General features: G+C 36.7%; 1 protein-coding gene and 1 long non-coding RNA gene across 2 annotated transcripts in view; one reads left to right on the forward strand and one right to left on the reverse strand.

Moving 5' to 3' along the window:
* Nucleotides 1–2,717: 2,717 nt before the first annotated feature.
* On the forward strand, nucleotides 2,718–16,835 carry LOC105730533 (uncharacterized). Its single transcript, XR_001110500.3, has 4 exons — nucleotides 2,718–2,810; nucleotides 7,715–7,838; nucleotides 11,227–11,340; nucleotides 16,071–16,835. It is a non-coding gene; the product is annotated as an uncharacterized LOC105730533 (long non-coding RNA).
* Nucleotides 5,529–17,160, reverse strand: part of IRAK1BP1 (interleukin 1 receptor associated kinase 1 binding protein 1) — a 34,554-nt gene continuing 22,922 nt past the window's right edge. The window contains exons 3-4 of the mRNA XM_012471802.2: nucleotides 15,348–15,478; nucleotides 5,529–15,240 (exon numbers count right to left, since the gene is read on the reverse strand). Coding sequence (XP_012327225.1) covers nucleotides 14,970–15,240; nucleotides 15,348–15,478 — 402 coding nt within the window. The 3' untranslated portion in view covers nucleotides 5,529–14,969. The remainder of the gene's footprint in view (nucleotides 15,241–15,347; nucleotides 15,479–17,160) is intronic.

Raw genomic sequence — 17,160 nt, forward strand, 5'->3', positions numbered from 1 at the left:
ATGATTTGATTTTTTTGAATTTATTGATACTTGCTTGCCAAGCATGTGGTTAATCTTGGAGTATGTTCCCTTTGCAGATGAGAAAAACTATATTCTGTGGTTGGTGACTGGAATATTCTCTAGTGCCTATTACTTCCAATTGTCAAGTATCTAATTTAAGTCTATAATTTCTTTGTTAGGTTTTTGCCTTGATCTGTTAAGTGCTGTCTGCAGGGTGTTGAAGTCCCTCACTATTATTGTGTGACTCTCTACGTCTTTTTGTAGGTCTAGAAGTATTTATTTTATGAATCTGGGTTCTCCAATGTTGGGTGCATACTTTAGGATAGCTGTCTTCTTGTTGAATTGATCCCCCTATCATTTTGTAATGCCCTTCTTTGTCTCTTTTTTACTGTTTTTGGTTTAAAGTCTGTTTTATCTGATACAACAGTCATGACCTCTGCTTTTTTTTGTTTTCTGTTTGAGTAATAAATCTTTCTCCAGCCCTTTACTTTGAGCCTATTAGTGTCATTACATATAAGAAGGGTCTCTTGAAGACAGCAGACAGATAGTTCTTGTTTTTTCCTTCAACTTTTCTTTGCCTTTTAAGTGGGGCATTTAGATCATTTGCATTTAGGGTTAAAATTGATCTGTGTATACTGGGTTAATACTGATATTTAAATTTTTTTTTTTTTTTGAGAGAGAAGGTCTTACTCTGTCCCTCAGGTTGGAGTGCAGTGGCATGATCATGGTTCGCTGCAGCCTGAAACTTCTAGGCTCCTGCGATCCTTCCACCTCAGCCTCCCAAGTGGCTAGGACCAGTGGCATGTCCACCATACCCAGCCAATTTTGTATTTTTTATAGAGATAGGGTTCCTCTGTTACCACAGTTGCCTCAGCTGGTAGCAAATACCTACACTCAAGTGAGATATGTGAGGTTTTGATCCTATCATGAAGTTGGTAGCTAGCTGCTTTGTAGTTTCTAGTGTGACCAATGTACTTAGGTGTGGTCTGTGGGTTATGTACTTAAGTGTCGTTTGTGGTAGCAGTTTTCATTCTTTCATTTCCATGTTTAGAACTCCTGTGAGGATCTCTTGTAAGGCTGACCCATTGATAACAAATTCCCCTAGCACCTGATTGTCTGGAAAATATTTTATTTCTCCTTCACTTGTGAAGCTTAGTTTGGCAGGATATGAAATACTTGGTTAGAATTTCTTTTCTTTAAGAATGCTGAAAATAGGCACCCAATATCTCCTGGTTTGTTAGCTTTCTGCTGAGAAGTCTACTGTTAACCTGATGGAATTCTCTTTGTATGTATCTGAACTTTTCTCTAGCTGCCTTTAAGTGTGTGTGTGTGTGTGTGTGTGTGTGTGTATTTTGACTTTGACAGTCCGGTGACTGACTATATGTCTTCTATATGTCTTGGTGATGTTCATTTTGTATAGTATCTCATAGGTTTTCTCTAAATTTCTTATATCTGGATGTCTACCTCTCTATCAAGATTAGAAAAATTTTCTTGAATTATTCCTTGAAATATGTTTCCACATTGTTTACATTGTCTCTTTCTCTCTCAGGAATCCCAACAGTTTGTAGGTTTGGTAGCTTTACCTTATTCTATACTTCTCAAAGACTTTGTTCATTGAAAAAAAAAAGCTTTTTCTTTACTTTTCTCTGACTAGTTTGAAGGAAGGACCTGTCTTCAAACTCTGAATTTTTTTATTCTGCTTGGTCTAGTCTATTGATAAAGCTTTCCATTGTATTTTGAAATTTCTTAAGTGAGTTTTTCAATTCCAGAAGCTCTGGTTGTCTTCTTTTTAAAATGTTTATTTCTTCCTTCATTTCCTGAATTGCTTTAGAAGATTCTTTGTGTTTATTTTCAGCCTTGTCTTGGATCTCATTGAGCTTCCTTTCAATTCCACGCTATGAATTCTTGCTCTGTTATTTCTGAGTTTCCATTTTATTAGGAACCATTGCTGGAGAGCTGATGTGATCCTTTGGTGGTATCACTACATTCAGATTTGTCATGGTGCCAGAATTCTTGCACTGGTTTCTTCTCATTTGAAGACACTGGAACTTCTAATTTTTGTTTTTTTAATTTTCATGTGGGTGGGGATTTTTTTTCTTTTTCTTTCTTTCTTCTTTTTTTCTTTTTTTTTGAGCTGGAGTCTCACTCTTTTGCCCAGGCTGGAGTGCAGATGCACATTCCTGGCTCACTGCAACCTCCGCCACCTGGGTTCAAGCAATTCTCCTGCCTCAGCCTCCCAAGCAACTGGGACTACAGGTGTGCACCTGGCTAATTACCACACCAGACTAAATTTTTCTTTTCTTTTCTTTTCTTTTTTTTATATTTTTGTATTATGTTCTGATGCCTGAAGATCTGCTTGGGCTTTTCTCTAACCACTGTGTTTCTTTTCTAGCTCTTTGTTCATCCAGATGTAGGTTTTTCTATACTAGCTGTCTTGGCAAACTACATTTTGTTCAACTCCAAACTTATTGATAGTAACAATAATGACTAACAAAACTAATTAAACACTAGGTGTTAGGCACTGTTCTGCATACTTTACATGGAGTAGCTCATTTAGTCTTCACAAATTTATGAGTCAGATACTAATAGTTCCCTGCAGCAGCGTCTCGGGTGCTAACGCCCTCTGCTGGACGGGCGCGGCGGCCCCAGTGCGGAGCGCGCACCCAGCGACCAGGACCGCGCAGAGCGCCCGGAAACTGAGACGGGGCAGATGTCGGGCGGGTGTGCGTGTCCCGGCCTGTCCCCGCCGGCGAGGAGCGCGATTCAAGCAACTGCGGTCCTTGCGGCTACGGCCTGCACTCCACCCCGAGGTGAGGAGCGGGAGCTCGGGTCACCCGCCGCCACCCCAGGAAAGGCTCCGCCCTCCGAGCCGAGAATGCTCCCTTCTCCCGGGGCTATTTACGACCTAGGTATTTTGTAGCTATCGCACCTCCTAGGTCTACATTGTATATTCGTCAAACAGTAACTGTCGATTCTACGGGAAATCAGTTTTTCAAATGTTATCAGTCTACTGCTTTCTATGAATAGTTTACTCTTGGGGGATTCTGTTCTGTCCCATGCTGATTCCTGAGCTAAATTCTGGGATTTGTATTTCCCTTGAATATTCCACAATACCCTGGACTGTGGTGGACACATAGTAGACTTTCTGATAATCCACTGCGTTTTTTATGCAGACAGAAACCAGTATCCTTTCTCTTTCCTCTTGTAACTAATAGGCCCCCCAGCCACCCGCTCCGCACCCCGTCCAGTGCCCGGGGGCAGGCATTCATTCCCTCATCGGCCTCTCAGGGACTTTGCACCGTCATCCTAACTAGCAACTAAGTCCAGTTTCTCTCCATTACTGTTTAGTAACCCTCCTCCCCTGTGAAACTCTGAAGAGTCATGGTTAGTATTACTCAGACAAATGTCAAGGCCTGCCTTTTAGACTCCTTGGGTCCATCTTTTGTGACCCACCTGAACTGTTTCATTGTTTCCCTTCCACTGTTTTCCTGTATTCTTGTGGGAAACAGAATACTGTGATTAAAAATGCCATTAAAAAATTAATGAAAAATATCAAACATAGAAATAACATTACTGATTCTGCTGAGTGAGCAACAAAAGAAATAACATCAAACATCTAGTCAGTATTCAAATTTCCAAAGGTCTCCTATAAATATTTGTTGATTTAGTGTGTTTGAATCAAGATTCAAATAAGCTGCATATATTGTAACTGGTTCCCATGTGTCTTAAAGTATTCCATAGGAACTGCATCTGGACTTCATTTCAGCCAACAATAAAAACAACAACACCACTTTCTATTGTTGCTGGAGCAAATTACGATTTTTTAAAGGCCCTTCTCCTAGTGAAATGTGGGGACCCAGCAGTGCTGTTCTGATTTAGAGTTGTGAAATTCTGCATTTGTCATGCCCTTAAATAGCCCAGATTTTCAGCTTGGAATCAGGAAGTGAAAAGAGCATACAAATAGATGCCTCTTTAATTATGCTTTCACTCAGAGGATGTTGAAGTACTTTATGAAAGTTGCTGAGAGAAGCTAGGTTAAAATCTTTACATTTCAGGGAAAGAGAAGGAGGTTGTGCTAAGCTTCAGGCCAATCTGTTCCAAATGCTCCTTGTTTTACCATGAGATTATGTCTGGATAAACCCAACGTAAATTGAAAACATTGCTAAGTCAGAAATGTGTTTTCAACTTAGGATACTTTCAACTTAAAATGGGCTTCTCTGGACATATTCGTGTCATAAGTGGAGGTGTATACTGAATGCGTATGCCTTTTGTACCACCATAAAGTTGAAACATCATAAATTGAACTATCCTAAGTCAGGGATCATCTGTATTTGCTTGCTTTGCCATCTTAAATCAGTAGTTTTCCTTCTCCTCAATATAAACTTTCCCCTTTTATCACTTCATATTTTCTCTGTGGTCCCAAGACTGGCCTTTCATACTATTAATCCTCACAGTTTTTGATCAACATTCTAATGCCAAAGGCTGACTGACAGATCATCAAGGATGCTGTAGAAGAGGTTTGGTTTTAGACAGAAGATGGATCCAGAGCTGATCCCATCTATCTCCTTCAGCTCTAGGAGGCACATAAATCAAGAAATAAACCTGCTGTTGGGAAAGTTGAAAGGCAGATGATGACTCACCAACTTCTACCAATTAGACTACTGTTGGTGAAGAGTCAGCTGAGAGTGGCTGAAAAAAAATATTGCACATTGATTTTCCATCCCATTATGTGTCTAGACCCAGAAATTATTCTGGCAGATGTGCACACGGTAGCAATATGTAGGCACCTATTGAACACTGACCAGTAAGTGCCATCTTGGCTTCATCTGGTGGCTTACACCTGTAATCCTAGCACTTTGAGGGGCCACAGCGAGAGGATCAGCTGAGGCCAGGAGTTTGAGACCAGCCAGGCCAACATAGTGAGACCTCATCGCTACTAAAAATAGGAAAATTAGCCAGGTGTGTTGGTGCACACCTGTAGTCTTAGCTACTCAGGAGACTGAGATAGGAAGATCACTTGAGTCAGGTGTTCAAGATTACAGTGAGCTATGATCGCATCACTGCATTCCAGCCTGGGCAACAGAGTGCGACCCTGCTCTAAAAAAATTAAAAGTAAAAGGCTGGCCATGGTGGCTCCTGCCTATAATCCCAGCACTTTAGGAGGCTGAGGTGGGCGAATCGTGAAGTCAGGAGTTCCAGACAAGCCTGGCCAATATGGTGAAACCCTGTCTCTACTAAAAACACAAAAATTAGCCAGGCATGGTGGCACATGCCTGTAGTCCCAGCTACTCAGGAGGCTGAGGCAGAAGAATCGCTTGAACCTGGGAGGGGGAGGTTGCAATGAGCCGAGATTGCGCCACTGCACTCCAGCCTGGGTGACAGAGCAAGACATCGTCTCAAAAAACAAAACAAAACAAAACAAAAGCAACAAGTGTTATCTCAGTTACTAACAAAGCAAAACATCCAATAAAATTAGGCTACCTCAATTTTTTGTTCCGCGTGTATATTCAACACACAAACCTCAGTAACAGCTTCTAAAGTTTTATTGTTTTAACACAGAAACTATGGATTAAATGGGTCTCTGGAATTTCACTTCCCCCTCAGGAAAGGATCTTCTATTCCTAGTGAAGAAAGCTTTCCTTGCAGTCGAAGCTTCCTCTTTATTTTCATTACAAATATCAAGTGAGCTTTTATCTGGACACACAAATGTAAGACACTTGTTACATAACTCCAAGTTTTGTGGAAAATATAGTGCTTGAATCAGGGGATATACATTTACATTATGCTGTTTATCATTTATTTTAATAAATAGTTGTAACTGGGAAGAAAGCTAATGATATGGTAATGTTTGTAATTGGTTTTCAATCCAATACCAAAAAATAAAAATTAGTGACAGACTTAAGCAGTAATTAGAAAAACACCTAGTGTTTTAAGTGTAAATATTTCTAAAATAATTTGCACAACAAAGTTAGTAAACTTGTTTTCATCTTTTTTCCTCATATACTGCTTAGAGATGCATCTTGGAAGACATTACTGTGGAGTTGTGTGCAAACAGTGTAGTGTCAGTTCGCAACTCTGTGTTCTCTTAGCAGCTGTATCAACATAGCGTTTCATGTTTCAGGGGTATGACGATTCTGCTCAGAGTCTTCAAAGAATAAAAAGGTTGCACTATACTGTAATTGTCTTACTTTATTTCTTTCATCCTTGAAAAACTACCTACCATTTTTCAGAGGAGATTTTTACCCATTATTTAAGATTGTATTTTGGGATTTCAGTGCAGAAAATAATGTGATTAATTAATATAGTGTTTTTGGGGGGCAAATAAAATGTATCAAATGACATGTACACATTTTAACATTTATCTTGAAAGGTGAAGTCCTGGAATAAAAATCCCCTAAAATAGTGGTATAATCATCTTTTTGTAAGTATCTGGAGGAAAAAAAAAACTAATCCAAGATCAGTGTGCATATTAATTTTGCAGTGGAAGTTAGTAATGGAATCATCCTACCTATCATTTTCTTGGAGTGGGGAGTAGAGGAATCTGAGTCAATAAATTGTAACACTTATCTACTGATTGAGATTATTAGTACAGTACTTAAAAAAATATTTTGGTGATTTGAATACTTACATATTATACTTAGCTTTAAGACAAACACAAACTCTTATTAAAATCTTTTTAAAAATTAGCTCTGAGCACTGATAGGCAAGTGGGGCCAAAAAATTTTGGAGAAAAATAAGGTCACTTAGTAACCTTAGGTGACAATGTGTAATTTCTGAAAATATATATACTTTTAAACTTTATCTCATGAAAAGCGAAGCAAAAAGATGAGGACAATGAAAAAGTGATCTCAGTCTGTTCTTTGTCCACTTTGTTTCACCTGCCATTTCCCAATAAATCTGCAAAATAAATTAGGTTACTCAGAAGAAAAAGAGTATTTAATCTCCTATATACTTGAGGATAATTTATTCCAGCATATATAAAATCTTGCTTCTAGCTAGACTTACTTCTAGATGACTTAACTAATTTCTCATGTATTTTATTAATTTCTATCATTTTAGTCAATTTTAAATTTCATCCCTTCTTCATAAGTGATGTTTCTTGCAAGTGTAGCATTACAACTATACTATATCCCATACTGCTGGTCATTTTAAAACATTATTTAGATTTTTACTTTTCTTTCTAGTCTTGACATTCACTTAGGTGTAGATGCACTGCATTTATCAGTGGGTGTACAAAAAGTATGGATAACATTTGTAGGCCTGGCACCGTGGCTCATGCCTGTAATCCCAGCACTTTGGGATGCCGAGGTGGGCGGATCACAAGGTCAGGAGATCACCTGGCTAACACAGTGAAACCCTGTCTCCACTAAAAATACAAAAAATTATCTGGGTGTGGTAGCATACACCTGTAGTCCCAACTACTTGAGAGGCTGAGGCAGAAGAATTGCTTGAACCTGGGAGGTGGAGGTTGCAGTGAGCTGAGATTGCACCACTGCACTCCAGCCTGGGTGAGAGTGAGACTCCATCTTAAAAATATATATATATATATATATATATATATATATTTCTAACAAGTAGCAGACTGAAAACTTAGCATTCAAAGTATTACCTCCATATACTCTGGAAGTAATATTACAGAATCAGGCCGCGCTATTTTTCAAGAAATTTATTATTTCCTCAACTGCATGTATCTGTTTCTTTCTGAATATTCTAGTTCACACATAGAGAAGCAGTAGTTGGATGGCTCTCTGGACATTGCTGATGTTTCAACTTTTCCTGTCATCAAGGCTGCTATGATGGATTGAGGGCTGAAATCTGCCCAAATCTCAGAGCTTCAGGTATTCTCCTAGTTATTTAGTTGTGTGGCTGTTGCAGTGTTATGTTTAGAGAGTTATTACTAAACAATATGAAGTATCATTAAATAATATTGGTCAATGAAGTGTCTAATCTTTTAGGAGAAAACATTTCTAAAGCACTGGATTTAATATTATGGAGAACAATTCTCTATTTCTACTTTTTAAAGTATTTAATAATTGAATATTTTAAAAATGAATGCAATGCTTCAGAGGAGTAATATTTTGGGATACTGTAAATTCTCAACATTTCTACAGAATGAAAGCAATATAGCCATTCTTCAAATATATGGTGACTTTTGTGGTTCGCAAGTAAATTTTCTTTAAAAGTTTTAGCTGCATATTCCCATTGATTTCTATGAGGACCACATGAATCTGTATCACTAAATCTTTATATTTTAAGAAATAGATACAGTGAAAATAAAGACGAAACCTATGCTTACTTTGCAGGTATTGAGCTAGTGAGATATTTCATATATTAAAAATAATTCTGTATTTTATTTGGTTGACATTAAACTTTGAATTAATTATTCATCACCGCCTATTCCCTATAAAATGTAATACCCTGAACTTTTCATGATTAATTTAGCACAAACTAAAAACAATTTCTTTTGATGCTATTTAGTTACTTGGTGGTGGGGGGAGTTGATTAATTTGAATTGTTATACTAATTCTTTTTAAATAAAATTATAATATATATAACTGATTCAATGGAAGAACAAAGCATAAGTGTTTTGTATGAGCTACACATTTATTGTTGCTATCAAGTACAAATATGATTTTCTAAAATATCCTTTGGAAGTAAAATTAATGCCTGTGGGAACAAATTCAATATAAGCATTTGCTTATTAAAAGTTATAAGTTAACTGAATTTATTAGATGTAATTTTATAGTGGTTGCTGTCAGAATTTCAAAAGCAACTTTCTCTGGACAGCAAGTTATGGCCTGCTGGTGAGGAATGTGTGGCTTAGTGGTAATTACCCTCAGTGGCAACAGGCAGTAAAGGGCAAAGATACACACTTACACCTGATCCAGTAAGTTTGAAATAAACATAGGTTCTGAAATAACTTTAGAGGCTTGCTTACACAACAGAATGTATGTTGTTGCATAGCCACAAACTCCTTTTTGAGAAAGCTAAGCTCTGGAGAAATAAAAGCATGCTATTAAACTACAAAATGTGCAGACACAGTTTGAATATATGTCCTGCATTTCCCATCCCTGCTTCCATGTGTACCAATGTTCAGGTACTTTGCTATAAACAGTATCTGTCTTATTGGAGAATAAAGCAGGAATCCTCACAGCCAGCTTTTTTCCTCCTTAGCTTTTTATTACTCAAACACTGGGAAAATAACTGTTTCAGGCATAGCCCTACTCTTGAGGAGTTTATAATCTTCTGAAGGGGCAGATAAAAAATAATTAGGGCATAATTAATGTGATCAGTGTAAAACTGATGTCTGTATGAAGCACTGAAACTATGTGTCTGTTTTTCACTCTTTGCCCAAAACTGTTCCTTGAAAAAAAGGAGCAGGAAAAGTGACAGAATCTTTATTTTTGAAAGACATTGAAAAAGCGTCTTATTCTGAAAAATGGACATATATTCCCACACATACTCTCACTGCCTGATCCCTACCCATCAGATGGTAAGCAACATGGCATTTGGGAGTTTTTTTTTTTTTTTTTTAAATTCAGGGATCAGTAACTTATTTAAGGATCATTTTAGATTAGAACTTTCACCTGCCACCTGGGCTTTTCATCTGTTACTGTATATAAATTATTTTTGGTTCTTATTTCACTAATATTGTCTTATTAACTATACTGAGCATATGAAATCCTAATACATCTCTTTTTTTTTTTTTTTGAGACAGTCTCGCACTGTCACCCAAGCTGGAGTGCAGTGGTACGATCACAGCTCATTGTAACCTCTGCCTCCTGGGTTCAAGTGATTCTCATGCCCCAGCCTTGTGAGTAGCTGGGATTACAGGCGTGCACCACCATGCCCAGCTTTTTTTTTTTTTTCGTATTTTTGGTAGAGATGGGGTTTTGCCATGTTGGCCAGGCTGGTTGGTTTCAAACTCTTGGCCTCAAGTGATCCTCCCGCCTCGGCCTCCCAAAGTGTTGGGATTATACATGTGAGCCACCATGCCTGGCCTCCTAATAAAGCTTAAACCCTATGCAGCAAATAATATAGTATGTTTTTTCTTAGTTTTTTTTTTTTCACTCTTATAATGAACCAACTTACATTCAGAGTCTAAAGCCAGCATTTGTTCATTTGATGTGGGATTTATGATAATTCACAGGTGATATGGCTATCTGGGAGAAATTGCTGGTTGGAATGTTGAGGAAGGGTTCCAGAAGTTGCTGAAACAGAAATATCCTCCTGATAAACAGGTTTATAAGAGTTTTATTCTTCTAGTAAAATAGTACAAGCAATCCTTCTTGAAATATTTCTATTAATATTACCCGTCTTGAACAGCAGTTTCTGATTTGAATTACCCATTGTGAACTACAGTCTTGTAAGATACCCAGACATTTTATGTATGTATGTATGTATGTATGTATGTATTTATGTATTTAGATAGAGTCTTGCTCTGTCATCCAGGCTGAAGTGCAGTGGCATGATCTTGGCTCACTGCAAGCTCCACCTCCCAGGTTCAAGTGTTTCTGCTGCCTGAGCCTCCAAGGTAGTGGAGATAACAGGTACACACCATCATGCCTGACTAATTTTTGTATTTTTAGTTGAGACTGAGTTTCACCGTGTTGGCCAGGCTGGTCTGGAACTCCTGACCTCAAGTGATCTGCCTACCTCGGCCTCCCACAGGGTTGGGATTACAGGCATGAGCCAACGTGCCTGGCCTACCTGGGCATTTTAAATAAATTTAGGCCATACTAGGTTATGAGTTGAAGCTATTTGGGGCTGGGTTCAGTGGCTCATGCCTGTAATCCAGCACTTTGGGAAGGTGAGGCAGGATTGCTTGAAGTCAGGAGTTTGAGACCAGCCTGGGGTACACAGCAAGAACTTCTCTCTAATAGAAAATTAGCTAGGTCTGGTGGCATGCACCTGACGTTTCAGCTGCTTAAAAGGCTGAGGTGAGAGGATTTCTTTAGCCCAGGAGTTTTGAGGCTGCAGTGAGCTGATTGAGCCACTGACTCCATCCTGGGTGACAGAGCAACATTGTCTCAAACAACAACAAACTCAGTGATTTGGTTGCTAATACCATATACGTAATAGTAAATGTCTAAATGTTAGCTTAATTAAACTAATTTATATAGGCCTTTTTTGTTGGAATAAAGCATTTGCTTCCATTTTATAATATGGATAATCACATATTAACTCCCACATTTGATCTCATAATTCATGCTTTTATTTTTGTAGGCTATAAGAACTCCTCACTATTAAATTCTTATCAACAAGTCTGGCAGAATTGGGATATCCTTAGCCCACGTTTCTGAGAAGGAATATTACAAAACAATAATTACAGGATATGAGGTATGGCATCCTGAGTTACAAATACTTTTCCAAGTCCTACTTGTTTACATTGAATTCAAATTGACTGTCAAATAAGAATACTGATAAAAGTAAATTGCTACTATAAAAATTAATTTTTAGTATGTAACTGAATGGAATCCTAAAATTCATTATGAATTATCAGTAATATATGAAATCTTATTTTAATAGCATTTCCTTTTAAAAAGGAGCTTACAATATAGTTGGTCTTTTTCAAATATCCTATTTAGAATTTTTTTTTTTTTTTGGTCTTTCAGAACATAGAAATTATAACTTCCTACTTTCCGGAAAGGTTTTTATGTTTTTTGTTTTTTTTTTGGGGGGTGGGGCGGGAATTTCAAAAGAAGGAAATTCTAACAGGATTAAGTTCAAGATAGGTTTATTCTAGCAGGCTTTGTGGCACAGGTCCCCTAAATAATTCATCTTAAGACTCCAGTGTATGCCATATATCAAGAAATTAAATTACCATCAACTGACAATTAAAATTGATACCCTTAAGTATACAGAATGCTACACATAAGTCTTTCCAATCTTTGAAGGATTTATTTTGTAATCTCTTCTATAAAAAAGTATAGGATTGCATATTTTACAGGATTTTTTTTTGTTTGAAAGCAATATCTTTAAAATTTCCTGGAAACTCTAAAAAGTGCTTGCTAACTTAAAAAAAAATTGTCTTTAGGTATTTCATGCTAAGTTGGAAGCCTTTTTTATCAAACATGATGAAACCAAATATAGCACGAACCCATAGCTTAAAAAACATTGCCCATGTGATTTTTTGTTGAGAATGAACAATTTTTTCTTGATGCACAGCCTCATTCTACTTTTCTGTACAACTGGATAGTAACTTTTTTGGGGGAAATAAAAATTCAACATGTTACATTGGTTTGTTGATAACTTTATTTTCAACATGACTATTTAAAAATTCTTCTTAATGGAGGATTTGGAAAAGCCAACTTTTAATTGAGTTGACAATAATCAAACAATGCAGTTGAGATCATGGTTCCCACTTCCAGAGTGATGGCTATGTGTTAGGCATTGTTCTCATGATCATGTATTTATCAACTTTAATCCTTATAATAACACTGCAAGGTAAGTACTATTAGTCTCTTTCATTTGTAAGGAAAAAGGAAGATTAAAGAGATTTAAGTACCTTGCCTTTTGTCCAGCTAGTAAATTTTCTCAGCAAATATTTGAGAGCATACTTGGTATTGGCCTTGACATTACCTCTGGGGCTGGGAACACAACTGTGAACAAGACAGACAAGATCCCCATTCTCAAGAAGCTTACATTCCAGTAGTAAAGTCAGGATTTTAATATAATGGGATTAGACTCGAACTCTTCTTAGCTGCTACTTTTCCCCCATAGCAACACTCCAATAAGATGAATGAAATTGTTTCAGGTCCACTTTAAAAAGTGGGTGAAGATGGACACTATATACTGGAATATATTGTAAGAAAGTAATGTTGGTATATAAACACCCAGGTTTATCAATGGAAAAACCCTATGACCTAGATGTATAGAGAATGGAAAGCCTATGCTGCATAACAGACATGGCTTATGATTGCCTGATAACATGCAATTCAATAGCAGTAAGACATACTTGCTGTTAACTTTCAAATGGCCTTAACGATCATTATCTCAGTGCATGCATGACCTTACTTTGTCCAGCAAGGTAGCCACAAGCCATTTGTAGCTTTCAAGTACTTGAAATATGGCTAGTGTGACTGAGAAACTACATTTTAAATTTCATTTAATTTTAATTAATTTAAAAAGTGATACCTGATCCAGTTACAAGATTTTTTAAGCATGCTAAAACAACTTGGGTATGTGAATCTCTTTTTTAACTGTACATTTTAGGATATTTAAATAGAGATCAAATATTTCTGATAAAAATTTAGCATCTAAATTGAGATGTGCTGTAATGTAAAAATATACACTGGCTTTTGAAGACAATATAAAACATAAATATCTCATTAATATTTTAAAAAATACTGATTACATGCTGAAATAATATTTTTGATATATTTGGTTAAATAAAATGTTATTAAAATTAGTTTCAACTGTTTCTTTTTTACAGTTTTATTTTTAAAAATATGTGTACAGAGCCAGGCACGGTGGCTCACGCCTGTAATCCCAGCACTTTGGGAGGCCAAGGTGGGTGGATCATGAGGTTAATAGTTTGAGACCAGCCTGGCCAACGTGGTGAAACCTCGTCTCTACTAAGAACACAAAAATTAGCCAGGCATGGTGGCATGTGCCTGTAATTCCAGCTACTTGGGAGGGTGAGGCAGAAGAATCGCTTGAACCTGGGAGGCGGAGGTTGCAATGAGCCAAGATCCTGCCACTGCACTCCAGCCTGGGCAACAGAGGAAAAAAAAAAATGTGTGTACTAGGAAATTTTAAATTACACATTTTGTTTGCTTTGTATTTGTATCACTCTAAGAAGCCCTGTTGGAGTGTGATCCAAATAATAAATCTTTTATTTTTGGCATCAAAACATTTTCGTATTACACTTCACTGCTCTTTCATAAAAAGCTATTAATTATCACCATTTCTATTCATGTTGTGAAGTTGTTAAGGTCAGGGTTGTTGGTCTGCATCTTACAAAAATGGTCTCCAGTCCAAGTAAAGAAACCGTTAGATGTGAGATAGCCCTCAAAAGACTTCACCCTCCTACACATAGTGCTGGGTGTGGCAAGCGTGCAAGACCTTGAGTGTTCCTTACTTGGGGCATTTCTCTGTATTGAGTTTGGAGTGAGCATCTGTAAGGGATGAGGCAAAGGGCAAGTTTAAATATTCATGATAAAAAGCAATGAACCCTCCAAGCTCAGTATTTTTTACCTACAACAAAAGCCCACTGTATATGTAGCTATATTGTATATGGCCACATCATGTTGCCCCCATATGGGACGTGAGACAAGGGGAAGCAATGAGAATGTGCTCATGCTCATGCTCCTTGTTGTGCCATGAGTAATAGTCCTTTGTTTCTGTCCCAGGAATCTCATGTCTTCTGTTAGCATCCATGAAAAAATAACAGGGTAACTACTTAGCTTCTAAATAAAGTAAAATCAATTATCAGACCTGACAGGATGCACTTAAAATTATATATTTATACTCATCTTTAGTTGTGGAAAATTAATAGGTTTGATGGAATGTAAGAATTCTTTTCCATACATAAAACTTTTATCTTACAATTTAAAAAATTTAACTAACTTATGGAAACCTAGTTTTGATATAAAATTTGGTTTTACATAAAAATGTGGCTGAGCAAATGTTAGCTTAAATATCTTTAAGAATTATGAAATTCAAGGGTCAATATTTGTCCTTATAATAAAAATATTACATATGCACTTGTGTGAACTGTCAGTATATAAGTATGTACATAATACATTTATTTCCCAAGAGTGTTTTTCAGAGTAGTCTTTTAAAAATAGAAAGTGAACATAAGAATTCTGTGGGACTATATTCAAAGACTTATAGATTTTGGAAAGAAATAGCTTATCTAATATACTATATATATATATATATATATATTCAGGACAAAAGCAAACATTATAAAAAGTATAAAAATAGGTAAAAAGATACAAGTACAATATAATTTGGTTGGAATTTCAAAGGTGCTTTTTTTTCTTCTCCTTCCCCTTTACCTCAAAAGTTAAAAATACTTTTGAAGCAGCATGTATTGTTGCACTTTTGATTTTTTGTTGTACAGTTAATGAACTTGAGAGTCTGGATGACTGGTGATCATCTATTTGGCCTTCCCATTCTTTTGTTTCTTCTTCTTTGATTAGTAAAGGTTTTCCTAAGGTTTGGCCAACAAGGTTACAGACTTCTTGAGCTTTGCGCCACGCATTCTCAACAGCAACAAGACAGGCTTGCCGTCTTAGGAATTAAATGGAGAGATTATTAATATGACACTCAATGAAATGTAGCACTGGATAGTTTTGTTTAAAGAATAACTTAGTCAAAGAGGATGTGCTTAAACTTACCGAAGATTCTCAACAGAACCTGGAGTATGATAGAACTGGGGTGGGCTGATGACAACAGAGCTATCTAGCTTTTCAACAAGAAAGTTACATATATTTTGCATTTTTCCAAATTCAGTAAATGTAATGCAGACCTGTAAATGAAATGACACGATATTATTTTCATGTCTGATGTATTGTTTCAAGATTTTCTCTAAATGTGAGTAAAAAAAGTAAAGCCAGGTTATGAGGTCATTTTATAGTATTTAACAGATTTTTAAAAGCCTATTTGATAATCATAACTAAATTATTTTGTTCTTTAAGATTTTTGCTTTTGAATTTTCAAACTTATCTAATATTGTCTTTAATTTTTAAAAATTTATTTTAAGCCAGAGATTTTTAAATGAAATTGGAGGAGTTTCACTTAAACCTTATTACTTGGCTAAATTTTAATTCTGATAACTTTTTCACGATTCCTTTGTCTAATCAATGCCCTTAGCTTCCTGATAAGTAGTATGTCATACTTCACTGCTATCATGAGAAATGTTTCTTCTTCCAATAGTTATGTTCAGATCTAATGTGGAAGCTAATACGTTGTTAGTTTTTTGCCTTGATCTGTTTAGTGCTGTCAGCAGGGTCTTCTGCCTTTAAATATGTGGAAGCAGTCCTTATATTCAGCAATAGTTTAAAACCGTAAACTCTTTGATAAAGAAAACTAAACCTTGTCTTTTTTTTTTTTTTTTTTAGGAGAAACAAGATCTTGCTTCCTTGCCTAGGCTGGAGTGCATTGGCACAATCATAGCTCACTGCAACCTCAAACTCCTGGGCTCAAGCGATCCTCCTACCTCAGCCTTCCAAAGTAGGTAGGATTACAGGAATGTACCACCATACCCAGCTAATTAAAACAATTTTTTTTTGTAGAGGTGGGAGGTTTCACAATGTCGCTGAAGATGGTCTCAAACTCCTGGCCTCAAGCAATTCTCCCACCTCGGCAGTTGTAGGGATGAGCAACCACACCCAGCATAAACCTTTTCTTCTAAAGAACCCTTACACAAGCTCAATATGTAAAACAAAAAGTACAAATATCAGACAATAAACTGGAGTAGCAAAGAGAGACATGAGATAACTTCACCTTCTGCAATGCAGACCATCTGTCTTTGATCATAATTTTTTTTTTTTGAGACAGAGTCTCTTTCTGTTTCCCTGGTTGGAGTGCAGTGGTGTGATCATAGGCTCACTGCAGCCTCAACCCCAGCTCAGATGATCCTCCTGCCTCAGCCCCCCAAGTAGCTGGGACTACAGGAACATGCCACCATGCCTAGTGAATTCTATTACTTTTGAAAAAGGTATAGAACTTTGTAAACACCGTAACAAAAATTTACCTGTTCTGACACCCCTAAAAATTCCCTCAAGTAACTCCTTTATCAGTTCCTTCCCCAATTCCCAAACCCTGGCAACTACTGATACATTCTCCACTGTTAAAGATTTGCCTTTTTCAGAATGTCATATAAATGGAAGCATATAGTATGTAGTCTTTGAGACCACTTCTTTCATTTAGCATAATGTATTTGCAATTCATCCACATTGTTGCATAATAGTTTTTGTTCCTTTTATGCTGAATAGTATTCGTTATATGATCTAATCACAGCTTTTTATTTTTTAAACCATTTAAGTTGCTTCCAGTTTGGGGCTATTATAAATAAAGATGCTGCTTTTTCAAACTAGTTCTAGATCCTTTGCATTTCCAAATGTATTTTGTGATCAGTTTGTCAATTTCTATTTTTTGAAAAGCTGGCTGAGATTTTGATTAGGATTATATAGATCAATTTAGGGAGAC

The sequence above is a fragment of the Aotus nancymaae genome, unplaced genomic scaffold (genome assembly GCF_030222135.1).
Source record: "Aotus nancymaae isolate 86718 unplaced genomic scaffold, 86718_ANA_hifiasm-v0.15.2.pri h1tg000040l, whole genome shotgun sequence".
NCBI lineage: Eukaryota > Metazoa > Chordata > Mammalia > Primates > Aotidae > Aotus > Aotus nancymaae.